This window comes from Cibotium barometz, chromosome 35 (assembly GCF_041138505.1).
Source record: "Cibotium barometz isolate CiBa-2024 chromosome 35, ASM4113850v1, whole genome shotgun sequence".
In the NCBI taxonomy this organism is placed as follows: domain Eukaryota; kingdom Viridiplantae; phylum Streptophyta; class Polypodiopsida; order Cyatheales; family Cibotiaceae; genus Cibotium; species Cibotium barometz.
Genome location: NC_141080.1, coordinates 47487848 through 47510979, shown reverse-complemented (window position 1 = coordinate 47510979; position 23132 = coordinate 47487848). Strand labels below are relative to the sequence as shown.

At 43.9% G+C, this 23132-nt stretch overlaps 1 protein-coding gene across 2 annotated transcripts; it reads left to right on the top strand.

Annotated features, from left to right (window-relative positions):
- Window positions 1-4895: 4895 nt before the first annotated feature.
- LOC147618536 (uncharacterized) lies at window positions 4896-21837 on the top strand. 2 transcript variants are annotated; one of them, XM_086775179.1, is made up of 4 exons: window positions 4896-4923; window positions 20255-20388; window positions 21092-21240; window positions 21424-21837. In XM_086775179.1, exons 2-4 carry the CDS (start codon window positions 20263-20265, stop codon window positions 21464-21466), a joined length of 318 nt encoding a protein of 105 aa, XP_086631305.1. In that variant the 5' UTR covers window positions 4896-4923; window positions 20255-20262; the 3' UTR covers window positions 21467-21837. The 2 variants fall into 2 exon arrangements, with proteins under 2 accessions (XP_086631305.1, XP_086631304.1); XM_086775178.1 differs by lacking the exon at window positions 4896-4923 and adding an exon at window positions 8776-8891.
- Window positions 21838-23132: the final 1295 nt, after the last annotated feature.

The following is a 23132-nucleotide window of genomic DNA, read 5'->3' as shown; positions in this document are numbered from 1 at the left end:
GAAAGTGAATGGGAATATGAAATAGAAATAGGATCTGAATCTCAAACAATAACCGAAACACCCATGGTTCCTTTGGAAGATTCTATCATGGTATGGTTGGATTTCCCTACTCTACAGGCCATGATGTTCAGCGCAAATGCGCATTGATTAGCTCTCGAGCTAGTCATAGCATCGTGAGACAATAGACACTTAGGTGTCATTGGGACAACCTAAACTCATCCCTACAAGCAATAGTCTTGCAAGAGGAGCCAATGGACAAAACATTGAAGTTACAGGTTCTTTTAGATACACTACTCAAACAATCGATGGCGATATGGAATTTACATTCCATGTTACCCTAGAATCCCTTGAGTATGATGTCATCTTTGGTGGACCTTGGATAAGTGAATCGTTGTATTCACTAGATGAATCCATGCAAACAGTCACCTTGAACACTCCTGCAGGCAATGTACAATTGCTATTAACGACGGGAGGAAGAAACTTTACAAGAGCTGGAACTTCCAACATATCTTACTGTGAAAAGTTCCCTAGGATTTTGGTTGGATTGGAAATTGTAAATAAAATCACCACAGCTCAAGCACAGCTTTATCCGACACGAGAACACAAACTCATGACCCTCGAGCTATGGGATTTTTTTGGTCAACCAACACTCACAGCACATCCTGAAAGGATTACCTTTACACAAGACTTGAACATGCTATGTCTGGGGTACTTTGAACATACAATGTATATTGAAACTAACCCCCTCACTTGCAAGTTTTTTGTGGTTGAGTATGTGTTGAAAGAAGATTTAATCTTGGGGCATAAATGGACTGTGGCTGCCCAAGCACCACCGTGCTTTGCTAGCGATAGAGTCATCATGATGGTGGTCAACAACAAAAAGTTGACAATAACATACTGCCAGGAAGAGGATCCAACTTTAATGGATATCTATGATGCTGAATGCAAAAGGATACAAGCCTCTTCCACAAAAGCCCCTCTACATAATGACCTACCATTTGCGTCAACAACCAACTCCGATAAAGCATTTACTCCTTTAACTCCATCCTCACCTACGAAGTTCAATGCCAAAACCTCGCAATCAACATCTATTCTTGAAGAAGTTCCCACAGCCAAACCATCTATCTCTAACAAGGAACTCAAAGGAAAGACCTCGGAGCCTATGCATCTTCATCGACAAATCTCACCAAAGGAGACAACCACATGCTCAAAGGCCTCGTCATCATCGACAACCACTCCACAAGAGACTCTAACCTCATCATCATCAATAATGTCCATAAGTCTCAAACCTGCAGCCTCAGCGCCAACTAAAGTCAAGGAGGGTCCCAAACCTTCCACATCAACCCAAACGAGAACTCCACCACAACAACCACAATCAAGGTATCTGAACAGTATCAAAATGTGGGTGGAGAAGCAGCTACTTGTAGCTCAAGGCTACTATGAAGGTGCTAATCAAATTTGGGTGCCTCGACAGTCAAAACCTCTTCCTCAACGTAGCACTCGAAAGCCAAGGAAAAAGAAAAGTACTCCACAACACCGTCCACAAAAGCCTATGTAAGTTCCTCAAAGAACTCCACCAATGCAACAAGTGTGGGTACCAAAAACACTTTTGCAAGCACAAGGGTACTACCAAAGAAATACCAAAGCTTGGGTCTCCAAGCGCATAATAAAGTCCCCTAAGCTTGCTCAAAGGAGAAGGCCTCAACATCAAGCACATCGGCCTCAACACCAAGCACATCGGCCACCAAGTTACAATGTTCGTCAAAGATGGGTGCCTGTGCATGTACTTCAACAACAAGGATACTATGATGGTAATTCCATCATATGGTTGCCAAAATCGAACAATGTGAAGAAAGCCTCACCACCGACTTCAACCCCAACAACTTCGACAAGAATGGAGGCCCAAGAAACAGCAAGCAAATCACTCAACCACTCTCGTGCATTCAACACCAACACAAGAGCTTGTCTATTCAAGCAAACAATCAGCAGTCTTCCCTACTGCCTTGATATCATTTCAGCATTCAAGAAGCAATACGGAGACTAAGGAGCATATCAAGAACAGAATAACAATGCTCTTGTCACCCCTCTGGAAGTAAGAAATGAGCGCATAAGAAGTTGTTGTTGCAAATCATGACATAGATGACCTATAAAAAAAAGGGGGTTCAAAATCTACAAATTCACGGAATTCCATCTCATGGAATTACAATTCACGAAGTTCCATCTCACGGCTTGAGAACCTGCACTTTGACAATTTAAGCCTCATCCTGCGAAACAATTAAGATACGATTAGTTACGTATCTTTCATCTTCAATTTTATGCATATTTTGATGGTTTCTCAATGGTAATAAGGTGGAAGCTTGTCCAAGAAGATTGCGGCGCCCACAATGGAATAACGGCGTGGTGATGCGGCAGCTTGGCGGCTACCTTGATAACAACATTCTATCTTCAAATATAATGGTTTTACTTGATTTGCTCATGCACTGGAGAACATTTGCACCAAAGCCTCACCATCAACAACTTCCAAGTACATCTCTAGATGGGGGGGCCATGGTGGGCGAAAGCCTAGTCAATGGTACAACCCATCACATGGAATTTTCCTTCAAATTACAAACCTCTCCAAACGATGCCACCATCTTCACAAATCAATGATCTTCAATCCTTAGTGAAGATATCTATATTAGCCTCACAAGTCGACATAATTCTTTCACCTCTCACCAACAAGTGGCTACTTTAATACAGAGCAGTTTAATAAAAGTCTATATGACTCAATTCTTGTACTTCATGAAAATCTACTTCTAAGAGCACTTAATTATGCATAAAAACATAAAAAGCACATGGGCAGAAGAAGACAAGATCAAGTCCTACTCAACAACATTTGACAAGAATCCTGCCACACAAAGGGACATCATCACAAGCCAATTACTTCAAATGATGAATGTCGCTTCAATGAATCAAATGAGGAACTGAGTATCACCATCTCCTAATGATTATGTCTACGTTCCTCCGGATCCTTCTCTCTCTTCTCTCCCATTATTAACATCTCTTAGTGTCCCCACTAACAAAAATCACATGTAACTTTGCCGATGATTGCCAAAAACAAAGTGGGCCAAAAAAAGGGCTCACACAAATATAAAAATACAATCATTCGCAAAACCCCCCAGCCCGTTAGGAATTCCCAATACACAACTAACCTCTTCATTCATTAACTAGCTTTTCTTATTTCCTTCGGAGGAACAAAGACCATTGAACATCATTCAACATCAAAGCCATCGACAAGCTTGTTCATTCTCCCCACACAAAGGTCTTTAACGCGCCATTTGGAAGGGGGAATGTTAATCCAATTCTAGGATTAACAAGAGCTACCGCCATTATCTTACATCAAGGAGTCATGGTAGATACACCAAAGGGTCGTACATTCAAGATATAAAGCAATAGTGTCCAAAGCTACAACTTGGACAGGCGCCCGTAATGGTGTGACAGAGTATGTATGGTGATTCCCGCTTCAAGAGCGTGTGGTAACAAGTTAGGATAAAGTCCTAAGTGATATACTTCATGGATATATTATGAGAGTAGTCATTGTAATAGCATTAGGTCTCTTATGAGCCTAAAGTGCCCAGTCGGCCATAGTTTAAGTGAGTGTGAACACTTATGGCCATGTATATAAGTGAATTTCTCTCATAATACAACATACTCTCCCATTGTGCAATTGAGTCTTGCTCTTGCTAATCTCTCTCCCTAATGCATGCTAGTGAGTGTGTGTGAGTGAAGTGAGGTGAGAGGAGGAACGAGGACCCGTAGTGCAACGCGGCGGTGTGACAATGCTCGCGTGGGAGACGCGGTGGATTGTTTCTCAAGGAGTTGTAGAGCTTGGAGACCTCAAGGGTTACGAGCTCGGCCATTGGAAAGATCCTCACACGACAGTTGCGGTTCACCAGGTAATCTCTTTTTGGATGTGTTTCAAGGAGGGTTAGGGTGAGCCATAACAATTATTCCAAAAACTGGCTCGGGTATGAGCAAAAAAAGATCCGCGACAGTGTGGAAAGTAATGAAACTCCCATATCTCACTCAATGCATAGATATAGAAGAGATTTTCTTTGCAGATACTCCTCCTACCAGCAGGCACTTTGACCCCCTCAATGCAAGAAGAAGTAGAGATTATGAAGAGGAGAAAAGTGACGATGGTGATGGACTCCAAGACAACGACAATACAGCACCAAGAAGTCGATCAAATCCAATAGTCATTGATGATGATCAATAACCCTAATCACCGCATGACTATAGTACATCTTATCTATCTCTATGGGAGAGAGTGTATAAATTCAAAAAAGCCATTGTGGATGGTGATGAATTTGTCGCGCTCTCCCCTGAAGTCTGCAAGTTCGTTGGTCTTACAGAAGAAGAAGTGTGTTTTGTTTAGTATTATGCTTTACTTCTCTCCAAATGTAATTACTTCGCCTGCATTTGTAAGCTTTGTGAATAAAACACGTGTCGTTGTTACTAATTTCTTAGCTTCTTATTAATAAAATTGAAGCATAAATGTTTATACACGTGATTTGTATTTAATTTACAATTTCTTAGCTTTTACAATGTCGGCAGATTTATAGGCTTCACATTTTAATTACTAAAGTTGCAAACCTTAGGCTTCCTAAGATTTTAATTCAGTCAACCTTAGTATTTCTTAGGTTATATTCAAATTAAAATATGCACCCACTAAAAAAATTTAATTAATCTGCTTAGAGACCCACGAAAAAAAAAATTCATTGGTGTGAATATGCAATATACTCAATTATAGAAGTCTCTTTTTTCGTCACCTATGTTTAATTAAGTCCTATTTAGTTGCTTCTTTGAGAAGAAAAGAAAATTTAAAGGGTGATCGGTGCAGAGGTCTCCAAACAGAGACCTAACTTGAGGGGTTTCGACAAGGTATGCATTCCTCAAAGGGCTACAATATAGGATGCTTTTTATGTTTTGTCAACCATCCATTTCCCCTCTGCTTACCTGTATTGAAGCTTCTGCATGCCTATTTTTTAGTGGCATATGAAGACGCATCTCTGGTGACTCTATTGAGTTCTTGCCTCAATAATACCGTCCAAGATATTGAAATGGTGGCAGAACATATATAGAGAGACCATGTTCTGTCACCCACTTTGCTGCATATACCGATAAATTTCAGGCCCTTGTGATGCAAGATGGGAGGAGTCGTTTTATGGCTTCAAGCTTGCGTACACTTTGTATGTAACCAGCTGAAACGAGGCACCTATGTGGAGAGGGCAGGCTGCAAACGCTGCCAGAATGATGTGTTGCAGAATGGAGGATTTGCTGCATCTATTTCATGAGGGCATCATGACCCGTATTCTCTAAATTGATTTGACAGAGAGAGAGAGGATCTATGAGACCAAAAAGGTAGTACAATGTATCCATGATGAATACTGAACCATGGAAATGAAAAAAATTGGTGGAGGCAACCGAGTCGCAATCCCAGTTTGTAGCCAGGGGCGATGCTCAATGAGAAGGAGAAGACCATGGCTCCCACATCCACGGGAGGGGCAAGAGTGGTGAAGGATCACACATATGAAAAGAGGCCACCATCTCAGAGAAACTCAATCAACAAGCACTGCAAGCAGCGATGATCATGTCCACCAGGTCAAAGTAGTGTTTGAAGCCTGGACTAGTCATCAGCAGACCGTGTGTGGGAGGAGGAGAGGATGGATGGGTGTATTGGTGAGGGTAATCTCGTCGACATATTCACTTGTTGAAATCTCTTTCTTTAGAGTTCAATGAGTTTATCTTGTTGTGTTCGGATTAAGGAAATTTGGATTTTTCCTTTGTTGGCATTTCTTTCTCTAGTTTCGTACTTTAGGTGATTTATATAGTCAACCTGATGGTTTACGGATGGACATATGTGACTCATTGAGACGCTGATGACTCTCTATGTTGATATGGGTAACTCGCGACGTCGATTATTCCATGTGTAGATGTGGGTATGTCGGGGCGCCGATGAATCCCTGTTTCCTGCTGTTATAATGCCATGTTTTCCTACTTTATTCCAAATGGTTTACAACGAGGAAACTACTTTGAGTATGAATTGCTCTGATCATCCTCCTGATGGGCAAACATAGCGTATGAATCAGATTGTAAAGGATATGTTTCGTGCATGTCTCTGGAAAAGCATCAAATTGGAAAAAATATCTTCCAATGATGGAATTTGCCTATAACAGTTTTAAACATACGGCTATTGGTTTTAGTCCGTTCATGCTTATGTATGGGTATTAACCCAGGGCACCTATTGATGTCAGTCTTAAGGACATCGAGCTTGATGCATCGAGGGATTTCTTGCGTGATGCAGGAAATGCTGACCGAAGCTAGGCCCACTCTCATTTCAAAATAAAAAATCCATAATCTATGATTTCTCATAATAAAATTGATTAGGCTTAATCCTAATTGGGGCTTCTCAAACCTATAAATAGAGCCCCTCCATTCCTTGTGAAGGGGGATTACACATTGTACACCACTCCCAACTCTAGTGTGTAAGGAGATATGTGTAAGGAGATAGTGAACTTGTGAGCTCTCTCTATACATCAATACCTTTGATTGCATAGAGAAGCTTGAAGCTAGTTATGTCATTGTGAGGGCTTGAGTTATGTCATACTCCCTATCATAATTGTATCTTGCCTTTGTTGCATAAATAAGATTAGTAGTTTGGGTGCAATTGTGTACAAAATCTTGGACTCCTACATCTCAAAAGTTGATTTAGCAAAGCGGTCCGATGTTTGATTTAAGGTAAATTCGATCCTTGTATTTTGTGGTGTGATTTTATGCTTGGCGGCTTGAGGAGTGCTCAAGATAGGGCACGGTTTTATGCTGATAGGAGACGCTCATCTCGATCTTTTGAACCAGGAGCGTTGGTTTATTTAAAAGTTCCTAAAGATTTTCAAAATGCTCGAATTTATCTCCTAGATATTGTGGTCAATTTCAAGTTATACATCGGATTGGGTTGCGTATGAACTATAAACTACCTCCACATGTTAGAGTTCATCTAGTCTTTTATATCAATAGATTGAAAGGGAAACTGGGAGGTGAGGATTACACAGCTACTCCTCAAGAACTCGTTGAAGTCGAAGATTTATCCTACATTCCACATGAACCTGATAAGGTACTTGAATTCAGGAAAAGGAAACTTTCTAGTTGACTAATCCCTGAGGTTAAAATTAGGTGGAAAGATAGGGAAATAGAGGTTTCGACTTGGGAGTCGGTTGAGATTGTTCAGCACAGTTTTCCTTCTTTTCATTGCAAGAGTGAATGTTTTGAGAGAGGGGAAGTATGTTATATGCACATTATGTGTGCATATACTAGGAGGCTAACTCACATTAGGCTTGTGAGCATGGGAGCATGGAGCATGGGTTAGGACTAACCTTAAGGGTTAAGGCTAGGGTCAGGCATCCAAGAGTTACACATGGGAAATGGAGAGTCAAGAGTCACTTGAGGGCCCTCCTATATAATAGGGGCATGGGGCACACTCAAGGGAGGCTTGGGGGCTTGGAGGCTTAGGCTATGGTCTCTTGTGTTGAGGTCCATATCTACTCACTACCATTTTATACTATAGCTACATGCTATTGGATTGGAATTATACCTCTTGATGGTATGGAACATCAAGGTAGAGGTATAATGTATTTCATTTATAATTCATGTATGCATCCCTTGGGCTCGAGGGTGGTTGGGTAGATGAGTTTATGCCTGATTTATGCATGTTTATGCTGCATAACAATTATCTAGAGTGATCTTAGGGTTTTAACATTGGCTTATAAGCATGTAAGCACATTCAAGGGTACCGTGGACAATTGCTCGTTTTGTACACTTAATGTTAAGAGTTGTATTTTGTGAGATAAGTTGCATTGAAGCAACTCGTCTTGGGCAATCTTGGAGCATGTGATCAATGCCACATCGTTCACACATTGGGCTCGCAAGGTGTTAGTGACCATGGGCATGGAAGTATTCCAAACTATGCAGTCTGCCACCTTGTGAGGTCCACGACAATAGAAACACTGAAGTGTCCGATTAACTGCTCCTTGAGCAGTTTCTACCCCTTGCATTGTTTCTGTTTGGCGCACGGGAGGTGGAGGTTTTGAGTCCATTGTGGATGAAGCGGAACACTTTTTAGTGCGTCAATGCAAGAAGAAGTAGAGATTATGAAGAGGAGAAAAGTGACGATGGTGATGGACTCCAAGACAACGACAATACAGCACCAGGAAGTCGATCAAATCCAATAGTCATTGATGATGATCAATAACCCTAATCACCGCATGACTATAGTACATCTTATCTATCTCTATGGGAGAGAGTGTATAAATTCAAAAAAGCCATTGTGGATGGTGATGAATTTGTCGCGCTCTCCCCCCTGAAGTCTGCAAGTTCGTTGGTCTTACAGAAGAAGAAGTGTGTTTTGTTTAGTATTATGCTTTACTTCTCTCCAAATGTAATTACTCCGCCTACGTTTGTAAGCTTTGTGAATAAATAACATGTGTCGTTGTTACTAATTTCTTAGCTTCTTATTAATGAAATTGAAACATAAATGTTTATACACATGTGATTTGTATTTGATTTACAATTTCTTAGCTTTTACAATGTCTTCCTAAGATTTTAATTCAGTCAACCTTAGTATTTCTTAGGTTATATTCAAATTAAAATATGCACCCACAAAAAAATTTAATTAATATGCTTAGAGACCCACGAAAAAAAAAAATCATTGGTGTAGAAGTCTCTTTTTCCGTCACCTACGTTTAATTAAGTCCTATTTAGTTGCTTTGAGAAGAAAAGAAAATTTAAAGGGTGATCGGTGCAGAGGTCTCCAAACAGAGATGAACTGAAGACCTAACTTGGGGCGTTTCGACAAGGTATGCAATCCTCAAAGGGTTTTTTGTCAACCATCCATTTCCCCTCTGCTTACCTGTATTGAAGCTTCTGCATGCCTATTTTTTAGTGGCATATGAAGACGCATCTCTGAGTTCTTGCCTCAATAATACCGTCCAAGATATTGAAATGGTGGCTGAACATATATAGAGAGACCATGTTCTGTCATCCACTTTGCTGCGTATACCGACAAATTTCAGGCCCTTGTGATGCAAGATGGGAGGAGTCGTTTCATGGCTTCAAGCTTGCGTACACTTTGTATGTAACCAGCTGAAACGAGGCAGGGCGGGTTGCAAACGCTGCCAGAATGATGTGTTGCAGAATGGAGGATTTGCTGCATCTGTGTCATGAGGGCATCATGACCCGTAGGCTCTCAATTGATTTGAGAGAGAGAGAGAGAGAGAGGATCTATGAGACCAGAAAGGTAGTACAATGTATCCATGATGAATACTGAACCATGGAAATGAAAAAAATTGGTGGAGGCAACCGAGTCGCAATCCCAGTTTGCAGCCAGGGGTGATGCTCAATGAGGAGAAGACCATGGCTCCCACATCCAAGGGAGGGGCAAGAGTGGTGAAGGATCACACATACGAAAAGAGGCCACCATCTCAGAGAAACTCAATCAACAAGCACTGCAAGGAGTAGTCCACCAGGTGCCCTCTGAGGGGGGGCCTCGACGAAGCAGCGATGATCATGTCCACCAGGTCAAAGTAGTGTTTGAAGCCTGGACTAGTCATCAGCGGACCGATCTGAGAGCGAAGGATCAGGCGTTACAGAGGCTGGTGGGGGTGAAGATGCGAGGCAGGGGGCAACAGAGAGGAGGGGGGTGTGTGGGAGGAGGAGAGGATGGATGGGTGGTGGAGATGGTTGGCGGGGGGGGGTGGAGGAGGAGCCAAAGTCGAGGGAATGTGGGTTTGGGGGGGGGTGCATACGAGGTAGGCCGCTGAATGGCCAACTGGGGGAGGCACCTAAGATTGCAGGCCCTTCACACGTTGGGGAGGAGGGTCCGAAGAGGAAGGCCCCACTGGGACTTAATTGGTGGGCCCACTGACATGGCGAATCTCTTGACTACTTTTGCATTTGGATTTGGAGGTTGTTAGACATCATCTCCTTGTTGCTTGGTGTCCTATTTTAGCCTCTAGGACTGACCATGTTAGCTTGAGGGGCTGGTCGCCCCTCACTTATTTTACCCATATTTATCCCCATTTTATGGAGTCTTAGGACACTTTTCCCTAGTCGTGGAGGATCTTTTCCCTAGTCGGCTGCCTTCATGTTGACATATATATAGTTGGCTTGCCTCCCTCATTCTTCACTGCTTGCTTAGCATTGTTTGCTGCGGTCCCTCACATACGAGGTTTTCTCTCCTCTTGCTCGGGACATGTATTCCTTTGGATGATGATATTGAGAGCAGGTTTTCACTTGTGTTTCCTCTCTCTCTCTCTCTCTCTCTCTCTCTCTCCTGTGTTTCCACTTTTCCTTCTTCCGCTGTGCATTCTATCATGGTATCAGAGCGTCGGTGATCTACAGTGTTGGATGCTCCCTCCTCTCTCTCCTGGCTGCGTTTTTCTGCAGACGAACAGATCTGTGTTTTTTTCTTTCGGGTTGCTGTTGGTTGGCTGGCTTCTTCCAAGCATTTTTCTCTGCATGTTGTGGTTATCCATATCAGGTTTTGACCTTCTGAGAACCCCCCTTCACCTGTGGGTTGCATTGTTTTCAAGGCAGCAGCACCTAGTTTTCTGCGTTTTCTTCTACAGGTGTTTCCTACAGCAGATTTGTAGCGTTTTCAGCATCTACCCCTCCGTGTAGTGTTTGGCGGCCTCTTTTGTAGAGGACAGTAGCAGCATCTTTGTTGCGTTTTTTTTCTACAAGTCGTTTCTTTTGATGCTGTTTGCTGATCTAAGGACTTTCTTCCGCTTTTCCAGATTCAGCCTGTTCTATAGTCCCTTTTACCTCTATGTTTTCAGAATTCCAGTCCTTGTTGCTGCATTTTTTTTTTGAGCAGATCTTGCTGGTAGCTCTACCTTCATCTGGGCTTCATCTGTTGGACCCGAAGATACCTTCTCTTCAGCGTTTTTTCTCATAGGAGGTGTGGACATTGGTTGGTCTGAATTTTCAGGTTTGTAGCCCTTGTTTGGCTGCATTTTCTTCTCCAGTGGACACAGATCACTTGCAAAGGAAGTTTTGTTTGAATTGTGGCTTTGGAAGCAGTTTGGCACTTAAGAAGGTTACTGAATTTCTGATTTCAGTCAGTGTTTTGCTGATTTTGGAGCATCTATACCTGCGTTTTGTTCCTGGCCTTTACAGTTACCCGGTTTTTTCATGTTCCTCGCCTTCTGTTGGCGGTGGAGTGTTGCTTTTTGCTGGACAACATTGTTTTGGCTGTGTTTTACTTCCCACAGGAGTTTTCTACACTCAGAGAGAGCCCATCGCTAGCTACTTCACTCGAGGATCAGTTTCGGAAGCTGTTTTGTATCTGTGGAGACTGTCTTCTGTGACGGGAGTTTACAGATTTTGGAGGAGAGTAGTGATCTTTTCAGAGATCTTGAGCAGAGTTTATTTTGTTCGAGCGTGTGTTCTTTACAGTGTTTACAGAGAAAGGAGGGTGTTTTGCTTGTGTGATTCTGGGTGGATGATAGGTCTGTCCCAATCTCCTTAGTACTAGGTTAGCTATCTGACCTTGTTACCACTGCAATTTATATTCCTGCTTCCCTTCCTCATTGTGAGAAGTCTACCTCTGTCTCTCTTTGTGATGCTTCTGAGGATGCCCCTCCCCTTGCCATTCTGCATTGGGTTTGATGTGGTGTGCAGGTTTGTTGTTTTGGAGGATGGACTTTCGACCCGGTGGAATGCTTTGGATCTGTGGTTGCTAAATGTGCCTGGAGCACAATGATACTTCGAGAGTTTTTGGATTTGGATCAGAATCAGGTTGGGATTGTATCAGTCCGACAATATCTTTTTTCAGAGGAGTATGTGGAGTCCTTTCATTTGTCAATGCCCACCTCAGTGTCGTATGCTTATGTATAGCATTGGGCAACTACGGAGTTTGAGCAGATGGATCCCATCTTTTCTAAAGAGTCTTTACATCTTGCGATGCCGACCTTTTCAGAGGATGCTTCTTTTCAGCATTTGGCAACTCTTGTTATAGAGTTTGAGGAGATAGACTCAGAGGGTTCCAATGAGAAGCAGCTTGCTTCTCCTAGGATCGATTATATACAGGATCTGATCTTGGTTGGTTTTGAGGTATCGGGAAGAGTGCTGATTCTTCGGCTTCAGTTGCAAAGACTCCAGCCTTTGTGCACTTGGAGATTTTGGACACAGATGCTTCATCTTCTTCGAGTGAGGAGGCAGTTGGCTTCACTGCTAGAGATACTCAGGAGTGGATTCTTGATAGTGGTGCTTCCAAGCACGTCTTCTTCCCGTGAGTTCTTACAGGATCTTAAACGGCAATCAGGTCGCATTTTCATTGGCGACAATTCCATTATACTCATTCATAGTCAGGGAAGGATGGAGATCATTCCCGATGGCAGAGGGGGGAAGCATTCCTCTCGTGTTCTTTACGTCCCCGCACTTGGTTTTCATCTATTGTTAGTGCATGAGGTTTGCAGGACTGGCTTCCGGGTGGAGTTTGAGGAGCATTCTGTTGCTCTACGGGACAGAGAAACAGGCCAGGTTGTATGGGAAGGCGGAGTGGAGAACGGTATCTACAAACTCTCAGCACTCTCCTCTCTGACAGGCACTCAGATTGGTGACTTGTGGCACTTTTGGTTTGGCCACTTGAATATGGATGCGCTGCGGCAGGCTTTCCGGGACCAAATAGAGGTTGGCATGCTGGATGTTGGTAGCAAGCAGGGACGCTGTATTTTTTGCATTCGTGGTAAGTAGCATATGGAATCTTTTCCGAAGCAGGCTTCCAGGCGGGCTTTGAAACCTTTGGAATTGGTACACACTGACTTGTGTGGACCTATGCAGACCCCATCCTTGGGAGGTTCTTTGTATTTTATGCTGCTGCTTGATGATTGTAGTAGATTCACATGGGTTTATTTCCTTTCCTAGAAGGACCAAGCTTTTGCTCGGTTCAAGGAGTGGCATGTGATGGGTGGAGAAAGAGTCTGGATTGCAGATAAAGACTCTTCGGGTTGACAAAAGAGGAGAGTTTTCTTCCAATGCGTTTGTGCGGTTTTGTGTGGAACATGGCATCAAGTGGAGGTTGGCCAATACAGGTTCGCCTTTAGAGAAAGGAGTGGTTGAGTGAAAGAACTGGACTGTGGTGGAGATGGCGAGGATGATGTTGGAGTATCGTGATCTTCCTCGTCCACTTTGGGGAGAGGCTGTGGCTACGGCTGTCCATATCCTCAACCGATCTCTGACGACTTCAGTACCAAAGATAACTCCCTTTGAGGCATATTTTGGCAGGAAACTAGATGTCTCCCATTTCCGTGTGTTTGGGAGTGATGCCTATGTCCACATTCCAAAGAAGCAGATGGAGAAGCTTGACTCGAAGTCCCAGAAGCTTGTATTTGTGGTATATAACTCTCTTTCCAAAGAATACAGGTTGTATGACCCGGAGCGGAATGAGGTGGTTGTCAGCAGAGATGATGTTTTTAATGAGCATGTTCCAGCTTCCACTGTTGATGAACCGCCACTTCTTGGAGATCTAGATGAGTCTGATGATGATTCCCAGTTTGGTGTTCTAGATGGACAGCCTCAGTCAGTTGAAGAGGTTGAGCCTGCGGCTGGAGATGAGTCCCCGCAGCAACAAGAGGCTCCGTGTTCTGTTCGAGTACCCAGGTGGTTGTTAAGACACCATTCGGGAGTCGGGTGTTACGGAGCTTCCCTCCGAGTGGACCACAGAGGATGGACCTCGAAGATCGCATAGAGTTCGTGACAAAAGTCATTTAGTGGAGCTCTTAGGTAAACTATGCTTTGATGTCTCGTATCATGCGAGACAAAGAGCCCACTTCCGTAAAGGAAGCCCTTTCACAGGATACTTGGAGGAAAGCCATGCAAATGGAACTGGATGCCATAGAGAAGAATAAAACTTGGAAGTTGGTTCTGAGGCCGTCAAAACAGTTAGTCATTGGTGTCAAGTGGGTCTTTAAGACCAAGTATACGTCAGATGGGTCGATGGACAAACACAGCCAGACTTGTGGATGAGGGTTATGCTCAGTGGCCTGGCATCGACTATGATGATACCTTTGCACCGACAGCAAGGATGACCACAATTCGGACCATTCTTGTCCTTACCTCTTCTCAACGGTGGCCCGTATATCAAATGGATGTGAAATCCGCATTCCTTAATGGTGACTTGTAGGAGGAGGTGTACGTTGAGTAGCCTCCAGGCTTTGAGGACTAGATTTCAAAGATCAGTTTTGCAGATCCTGACTTGTATCTCTTTCGGGAATGCGGCTTGGTCACGTTGATCATCCTTTGTGGATGACCTCATTCTCACTGGCGGTCATGTGGAGCACATTGCAGTGACGAAGGCTGCCTTGTCAAAGGAGTTCGGATGAGCGACTTAGGCGTACTCCACTTCTTCTTGGGATTAGAGATCTGGCAGACCTAGAGGGGGTTCTTTGTCTCTCAGCAGTGGTATGTTCATGAGTTGCTTGAGGCCTTTGGGATGGAGAACTGCAAGCCTATCACGTCACCGATGGACCCGAACACGAAGCTTACAGTGAATGATCCTTGTGAGCCTATGACCCGATGGAAATTCTGTTCGCGTCATTACATCTGGAATTGAGCAGATACCAAGAGTTGGCAAAGTGCCTATGACAGAATGTCTACCAGTTGGGATATTTTTAGAGGTAAAGATTATGGAAGGACCCATCTCTTAGATTGGGACATGTGGCAAGAAAGTGGACCAAAGTGAGACAAGTGGCCTGACACTTGTTAGAAAAAGGATCAAAGTGAGACAAGTGGCCTCACACTTGTCACTTCAGCTATTGTGTGGTTCTCCACTTGTCATCGTAACCTTCTCTTGCCATTTTAGCTCATGGGAGGCCCAAATCTATAAATTGGAGCCCTCTCTCTTTATTAATGGAGGCTCTCTTGCTCCACACTAGCCTCTACCACCGTTACAGGTTGCCCTAATGATGGCTACTCTCTTTCTCTCTCACTTGAAGGCTGCCCATGAAGAATACCGGCTGTTGGGGACTGTTTTGGAGGCTTCCATCGCGAAGAAATACTGAAGGCAAGGGTATTTAATCATTTATTATGATTTCTAGCCATTGTACTTGTTGTACCAGCATTTGTACTTGCTGTACCAGCCCTTGTACTAGTTGTACCAGCTTCTTTACTTGCTATACCACCCATTGTACCGGCTGTACCAGCTTCTGTACTTGTTGTACCTGTTGTACCAGCCACCGTATCGGCTGTACCAGTCACTGTACCTGCTGTATCAGTCCTTGTGCTGGCTGTATCAGCTTCTGTACTTGCTGTACCACCCATTGTATCGGCTGCACTAGCTTTTGTACTTGTTGTATCTGCTGTACCAGCCATCGTATCGGCTGTACCAGCCATTGTACCTGCTGTACCGGCTGAATGGAGAGTTATACTTGCTGTACCCTCTCTATTGCATGAAGACCCGTGGTTTTTTGGGGAAGAATCAGTACCCACACGGAGGTATATGGATTATATTCTTGGCTCGGCATTTCTACAGCCTATGTTCCGGCTTGGTTGCCTCGTGTTGGGCTGTGTTATGGCATTTGTATATGGATAATCCGGCATCTCCCGTGGGGAGAGTAAGGCCCTCAAAGCTTGTACATGATATTATTCTCCTGGGTAATAAAATACTCCAAGGGGGGGGTCGGCCCATTCCGGCCTCTATGCGGTCTCACACGTGCAAGCTCCATTTTCAGCATTTGTGGATGTTTTGTCCAGTTTTATGTTTTATGCAAAGTGATGATGGATATGTATTAAGGTTGTGGCCATGTTTAAATGTTTTAATATGCATTGATGGTATCAACAAGTGTGTCAAAGGCCTAGTCCCCCGGGCACCCGCCGCGAGTTTCATTGTTATCAGAGCATAGGCTTTCTTGGAAGCGGAGGCTTCCTTCTATCAATAAGGAAGAGAAAAGATCTGGAGTGGGGACCACACTTACCATCATTGCTATTAAGCATGGCCAGCCACTTCAGAGCCTATGAAGCAAGAGCATGAGCAATAGACAGCTTGGTCTAAGGATTTATGAATTCACAAAATTTATCTTAGAAGTATGGAGTTGGCTTTATGTGCACACGTTTAGCACTCTTTCCATATGAATATTGTGGATTATATTATCAAGCTTACAGGCAAGCTATATGGAGATATATCTCAGGATATCTGAAGGATATGGTGACGAGATATTTCTTTTGGCTTCATGACCAACCTGGCAAAGAAAAGCTAAGTATACTTTGAGTTTGCAAAGTTAGTGCTTTTGCTATGAAGTGTTTTTGATGTTCACTAACCCTTGTATAGCTATGCAAGGAGAAAGGTGTTGTTGTTTGCCTTGAGATGGTTTCAGGGAAACATTGTTTATGGCTCCCTTTAATGGGATGAATTCTTTTCATGGCTCCCTTTATTGGGATGAAATATATCTATGGAGATTTCTTTCTTGGACGAGATTTATATAGATATTGGGCTTAACAAGCAATTTCTATGGACGAATCTGTCCGAGTTTATAGAGAAGAAATCTTTGGTTATCTCATGGATATGATGCTTTTATGGATAAAGTCTACTTGCTTCCATATTTAAGCATTAAAGCTTACCAATTGCAAGTAGAGTCAATGACAGCGGAAGTCTTCGCGATGGAAGTCCTTGGAGTGAAGAGATCTTCGATTTGTCGCAATTCTTCGCGACAAAAGTCTTCAAGAGGATGAAGGGAACCTTGGGAAAGCTTCCCCTATGGTTCAACTTGAGAAAGGAGGGCTGAAATTAGGGTTTTCAGCAAAAAGACCAGAAATTACAGCAATAAAGAGAGCCGTTTTGCTGAATTTCAGTCATTTGGAGTGTGTAGGAGAGTGATTAGCATCCGGAATCACTCTTGGAAGCTTGAAAATCACCTTAGCAAGCTTGGAAATGGAGTTGGGAAGGAGAATGTGCAGAAAATACAGCCCAATATCCCTCATGAGGAGGTGCCAATCTCTAGAGAGAGGAGGAGGAGAGAGGTGGTGAGTTGTCCAGTGTAGGTGGCAGGCAGGTGCTTTGTGGAGTAAGCTAGAGTGGACACATGGTTGGTTACTCCCTTTGTACAAAGGGGATAAGGTCTGGGCGGTGGACATTGGGTTATGTCCACCTCGGGACATCAGCGTGTGAACACCGGGCTGGTCATAATTTATAAGTGAGTTTTGGTCGCCCAAAACTTAATGAAGTGTGTACATACTCACTTATAAATTAGTGCTAACTCCTAAGGCCAAGTTTATGACCAATACTTACCACCTGCCACATGCCACATAACCATGTCAGCAGACAGTTTCACACGCACGGTTCGCGGGCGGGTGTCCCCTTACCCGGAACTACACATTGGTCAAGCAAGCATGAAAAGAGCATGCAATTTCAAAGCAAGCACATAAAGATGCTATGCAATGCAGCATTGGTATGGACAATCCCCGTTCATGAGACTATACCAAAATAGACGTGCTCTAGGCAAGTACACGAGGTACCAGACCCAATGGAACACCAATCCACCAAGCATTTCCGGGCATGTACACGGAGGCACAAGTTCCAACGGAAAGCCAAGTCCACAGTAACACATGAGTGGCATCAATCCCCGGCATATACAACTGCCATGGACACTAGTCCAATGTACATACATGATAAGAAAGCACGGGTGGACCAATTGGGTGGCCAAATGGTGACAGGAGGTAAGCCAAAATAACCGCAGTCCAGTACCAAACCCTAGTAATGTTACGACCCTTACACATGGATTTACACATGGGACGCGTACATTGTTACGTGGGATTTACATGCCGGTAATGCGTTGGACACGCGGACGTTCTGTGGGAAAACCAATGGCGGCATACTATTGTATATCATTGCTTATAATAATAAGTGTGAACAGGTAAGGTTCGTGGGTGAAGGTTGTTGGCCAAAGACCCAGTGATGTGTAGCATGGGGGTATCGGCGAGGACACAAGGGGGGAAGGTACACACTGGATGCTCGGAGTCACTGGTATATATAATGGTTGGGTGGTTAACCATGGTATGCTAAGTTAGGTTTATTTTTGCTATTCTTGAGTTCATCTTCTTCTCTCTCACGTTTTTTGCATGAGGCTAGATATAGAGACCTTGCTTGCCTTACATGGAGATCTTACATTAATGTTACGACCCTTACACGTGGGATGTGTACTTTGTTACATGGGATTTCCAGCCATTTCTCTACACATTTGCTATGCCTGGGAGCTCTCTATTGCTGCCAAATTGCTGTTAAAACTGATTTGTTTCCCTTTTTGGCATGAAACCACAAGAGAAGGGTATTATCGAAGCGTGGAGGTGAAGAAGAACAAGTCTTGTTTCTGTTGTTGTTGTAATTTGTGAGAAGCAAGCGGGGAAACTCTTGGGAAGTGCAGGGCACTTGCCTAAGGTGGTAATTAGCTATTGGATAGTTGGATCTTGGGAAGCTGGGCTTCCATCTCTTGAGGATTGCTGGGCAATATTTGATGGCAGTGCTGGGCACCTTGTTGCTTGTGGTGAGCTGGGCTACTTGCAAGCTAGCTGATTGATTGATTTGTTTTCATTCAAAGTTTTTGGAAGGAACGGTGGTGCATTGGCCGCTTGCTTGCATGGGTTCAACATGCGAATGTAAAGGATACACCCATCATTGGAAAGCTTCGTATGCATATTCAGGGCTATGTGGATCATGAGGATTTCTTAATTGCTCCTTTCTGGATGCAATGTACTTTCGGGGGTGCCTTGTCGTGCACGCCTGAATTCGAGAAAGGACTACCAAAGCAAGAAGTTTGTGTTTACTCATAGGCGTAAAGAGCATGTTATAAATGCAAGCATTCTTAGGGATAGTATCCTTGCTGTATCTTACATTCAAATCAATAAAGCTATGAAGAAGGGTGTTTCCTCGCACTTGATTTTTGCAGGTGATGTTCTCATGATAATGTGCATGTGGAGTCCTTGGATGCTAGTACGCTGAATTTTCTTCGTGAGTTTGGTGATTGTTTTGCCAAGTCATGGCATGCTAGTATGCTGCCGGCAAGGCTGGTCATTGATTTGATCCTTGGTAGCTCGCCACCTAACCGACCAGCCTATCATGTTAGTGCGAGTTAGCAAGAAGAGACTATGGCACAAGTGAATGAGGTTCTTGAGAAGGGTTTGGTGAGACCTAGCTCATCACCCTTTTTCTCACCCGTGCTCCTTGTATAGAAGAAAGATGGATCTTTCGGCATGTGTGTTGGTTATTGGGCCCTAAACAAAATCACTCTCAAGAATTGGTTTCTTGTAGTGAGGATTGATGATACCTTGGATAAGTTGTAGGGTGCCTCATGCTTTAGCAGGATTGACTTGAAGAGTGGCTATCACGAGGTGCTAGTGACTCCTCAAGATGTGCACACACACACACACACACACACACATCATCGCATCTATCCTAAGCAAAGCATCACAGAATCCAATTCTTTTTTATAGAAGCACAAAACACAGGCATGTCTCTCTGTGCGCTCATGCACGTGTGTGGTGCCCGGGGAGGGGGGATGGGGGGTGTAAACTGTGACACAATACGAGAAGGTCATCTTTCTTCCAATGTATCAGAATGCTCTCCCTTATAGAGAACACATCTCTCTATTCTCTCTAAACCAAGTCTCTTCTCAATTCTCCATTAAGTCTTTAGCGTGCATCACTTGATTGTATATATGGGAATCACATACATTAAGATTAAAAGACCTCATTTCACACTTTAGGGCTTTGAACACCAGCCAAAGTTCCAATATTGGTGTCCAGCCTTTCTCACACATGACCAGTTCTTGTCTGTCCTTGATCTTTGAGCGCTCTTCCACACGAGCAGCAGTGCACCATGTGGCCTTACTATAGGGAGCTGCCCCATCACATGCGCCCCCCCCCCCCCCACCCCCCCCCCCCCCCAAAACCAAAAAAAAACAAACAAACAAACAAACAAAAAAAAGAAAAGAAAAGAAAAGAAAGAAAAAACCACCACGCATGCATGCAGGTGCACACACATTTGCCATTCTTTGTAAAACGTCCACTATAGCTGCATGTACAGTGTTTTGCAGGCAAGAATGAGTCCAGAGATTTTTTTAATGTAAATATTTTCCTGTTAAGGGCATGGATGCATCATCAGTCAAGTTTTTTGCAAATGTCGAACCAGTGCTGCAGCAGGCTCGTAATCCACATGTAGCATGAAATGCAGGCTTTAAAATGAGAGGTGGTCCGCTTAAGTTGATAGCGATAGCTGGAGGCACAATAATGGCGGGTATTTTTACCTTGTCATTGGCCACTTCAGTTTCCATCCAGGCATTTCAAGCAGTTGTTGAGGCCAAGAAGGTCTCTCTCTCTCTCTCTCTCTCTCTCTCTCACAAGGACAAATTGCTCCTTGTTTCTTTCTTTGTTAAGTGTGGAGAAATATTAAACTATGAAACACGCACAAAGGGATAAAGGTTTCGGACTTGTACCCAGAGAGTGTTGATGGGGAGCTTTCAACCAGCTTCAGCTTGCAAAACTTAAACAGTAGTTAGTTCATGGGCCATCACGGAGGGATTGGCTAGCTCACCACCCAGCCATAGCTCCCGAAAGGAGCACCCCTGAGCGTGAGGATAGACCAACACCATGCTTGACCTCCTCATCTAAGCCTTGGTGTCTCATACCACCAGGACTCACCATTCAGGTGTAAGAATTGAGCTACTAGACCCAGGTCCTGGCTCCTTGGGTCTCCACCCTCTTGGGAGTGTCCATTAATGAGCCTAATCCTGACTTGTATAGATACTCCTCAACCAAGTGAGGATTAGCTCATTATTGGTTACTAACACTTAAGTACTATTAAGTGTCCCACAATTGAGCCACTAATCAGCATTAGCCAATATCATCAATATTGCCAGTCGAGTTATGTCTTTTGGGGACATAACTCCCTCTCATTTGTACAGGCTGAGTTGGATCTTGATATAGATGATATAATGTACTAGAAGATTTAGAAATTCTTGTCAAAAAGAAAAACTATTTACTAAATCAAGTGTGCTTTTTTCATGAACAGAAGAAGACAGCGCCACCTTGTAGGGTTTGCAAGGGGAAAGGTCTTGTTGATTGCAAATTGTGCCATGGTAACTCAACTATTGATTGGACACCGCTGTATGATCCTGTCGTCACAAAACCATGCCTCTGTCCTACGTGTGATGGCAACAGGTATTACTGCTGGCTGGTGTCCTTTATCCCTTTGTTTACCCAATTGTTGCCTATAGGGTCACTATTGTTGCTTATGGGGTCAGGACCGTTTTAAAACGGCTTCTGATTTTGTTGTGACATTGTAGGTGGTTTTTGTAGGCCCAAAGCGTGTGGTGTTGCTTATTTTGCAGCTTTTGTGTGTAGGGTACAACGTTGCTTGAATTGTGCTGGCAGAGGGTACACATGATGGACTGGTTTGGATAGAAAAGGTTTTGTTTGGTCTCAAAAGGTGATCCAAGCTATTTTTCCTGTTTTCAAAGAGAACTGGGATTGTTGTCATTGGGTCAATCAGACTTTGCCACCAATTACATACCTACTGGACGCCTGCTCATTTTTTGTTACTTCATGATGTCTTTGAGATGAACGTGGCAAGCACGCAAGGCTGTTAATGTGACTTGAGAAACATACCTGATACAGTGCGCTGTGTATGTTTGATGTGGCTGTGTATGTCTGGTGTGCATTTGTGTCTTGATCGACTTGCCTTAAATGCCTTTTTAGCGTATGGACAGCAAAGGTGGACATACTTTAACCAAAATTTTGAAATTATATGTCCGTGAATCAAAACGGGAGCACTTTGTTGACTCGTTTGAATATAGAATTGGTAGCGCGTGAAAATGCAAGCAATTTAACCTCATGTGCATCCTTAAAGGCTGTTCAAAAGGACGGTAAAGGCATAGATTTTCAGTGACATTTGTTAGACGTTATTGATGCACTCCTTGAAGATACACCCAATACAACAGCGTTTGCAAGCATATCTACATCTCATGATTTCAACCCATCCATGGCTATCAAGTGAGTAGATATCTCTCCCCCCCACCCCTTCTTGAGTAGATCTTTATGTAGTAGCAACTTGAGTGCCCAACTGAAGGCGGCTTGGTCTCCCACCCAAAGGCGGTATGATTTTGGTTATGGCCTAGAGGTCGCCCGGGAATGGAGGAAGATGAAGCATGGGTGACGAGGATATAATGGCTTAAATCAGTCAAAGAAGCATTGGACCAAGTGGCGCCTGGCTAAGGTTACTCAATAGATGGACAAGCCAGCGAGGAAGGACAGGTGTGCATCGGGAGAGGAAAAAGTGGAGGCTACTACCAGGAAGGTCAGAGGGAGAGGGAGCAGGGGTGAAACTGGGGGAGGAGACTTCATCTCTCCATCGGGGAGGGTCCTCTCATGATGCTTGGGAGTATGTGGGCTCTTGCAGTTCTATGGGCTGAAGGGACTGCTGGTGGGGCCGCCGTATCCTCTATGGTCTCTGAGGGTGGATCCTATGGTAAATGCTGCAAATGGTTCTGCGTTGAGGAATGCTCGAAATGGTTCTTGCTCATGGCTTGGAGAGGCGTGCCCATGGCGGTGTGTCCGTATATCGCTAGTGACATCTGGGAATTTGCTAGTCAACTGAGAGCCAATAAATCGATAAGTGCTGAGGGACAATCTCTGGTAAGGGGAGGATCAGTTAGATGGATGAGAGGCTTGTAGCTCAGGCCATGGCAATCGCCATTGTCTGAGGGGTCATTATCACATGTCTGAGGTTCCAACCTACCATAGCATAGGAGAAGCTTGTGATACTCCTTCAACAGCCTCAGGAAATAGATGAGAGAGGGAATGACCCCTGGCAGTCCATTCTGCCAGGGAAAATGGTGAGCTGCAGATAGGAGAAACTTGTGATACTCCTTTGGCAGCCTCGGGAAGTACACGAGAGAGGGAATGATCCCTGGGAGCCCATTCTGAATGGACAACCAGGGATTATTCCCCGACGTCAAGGTTGGGGGGACCTCGAGGTGTGAGAGTGACAGTAGACACGATAATTGCAGCTGATAGTGACGAGAGAGGTTGTTCTGGTCTGACAGCTCGGATTG

Bases quoted from the DNA above. Each gene is read 5' to 3' on its own strand.
- LOC147618536 (XM_086775179.1), top strand. From the start codon at position 20,263: ATGAGAGGTGGTCCGCTTAAGTTGATAGCGATAGCTGGAGGCACAATA. The intron at 20,389-21,091 runs GTCTCTCTCTCT...TTTCATGAACAG, and splicing joins CAGTTGTTGAGGCCAAGAAG to AAGAAGACAGCGCCACCTTG. The intron at 21,241-21,423 runs GTATTACTGCTG...TTTTGTGTGTAG, and splicing joins CCTACGTGTGATGGCAACAG to GGTACAACGTTGCTTGAATT.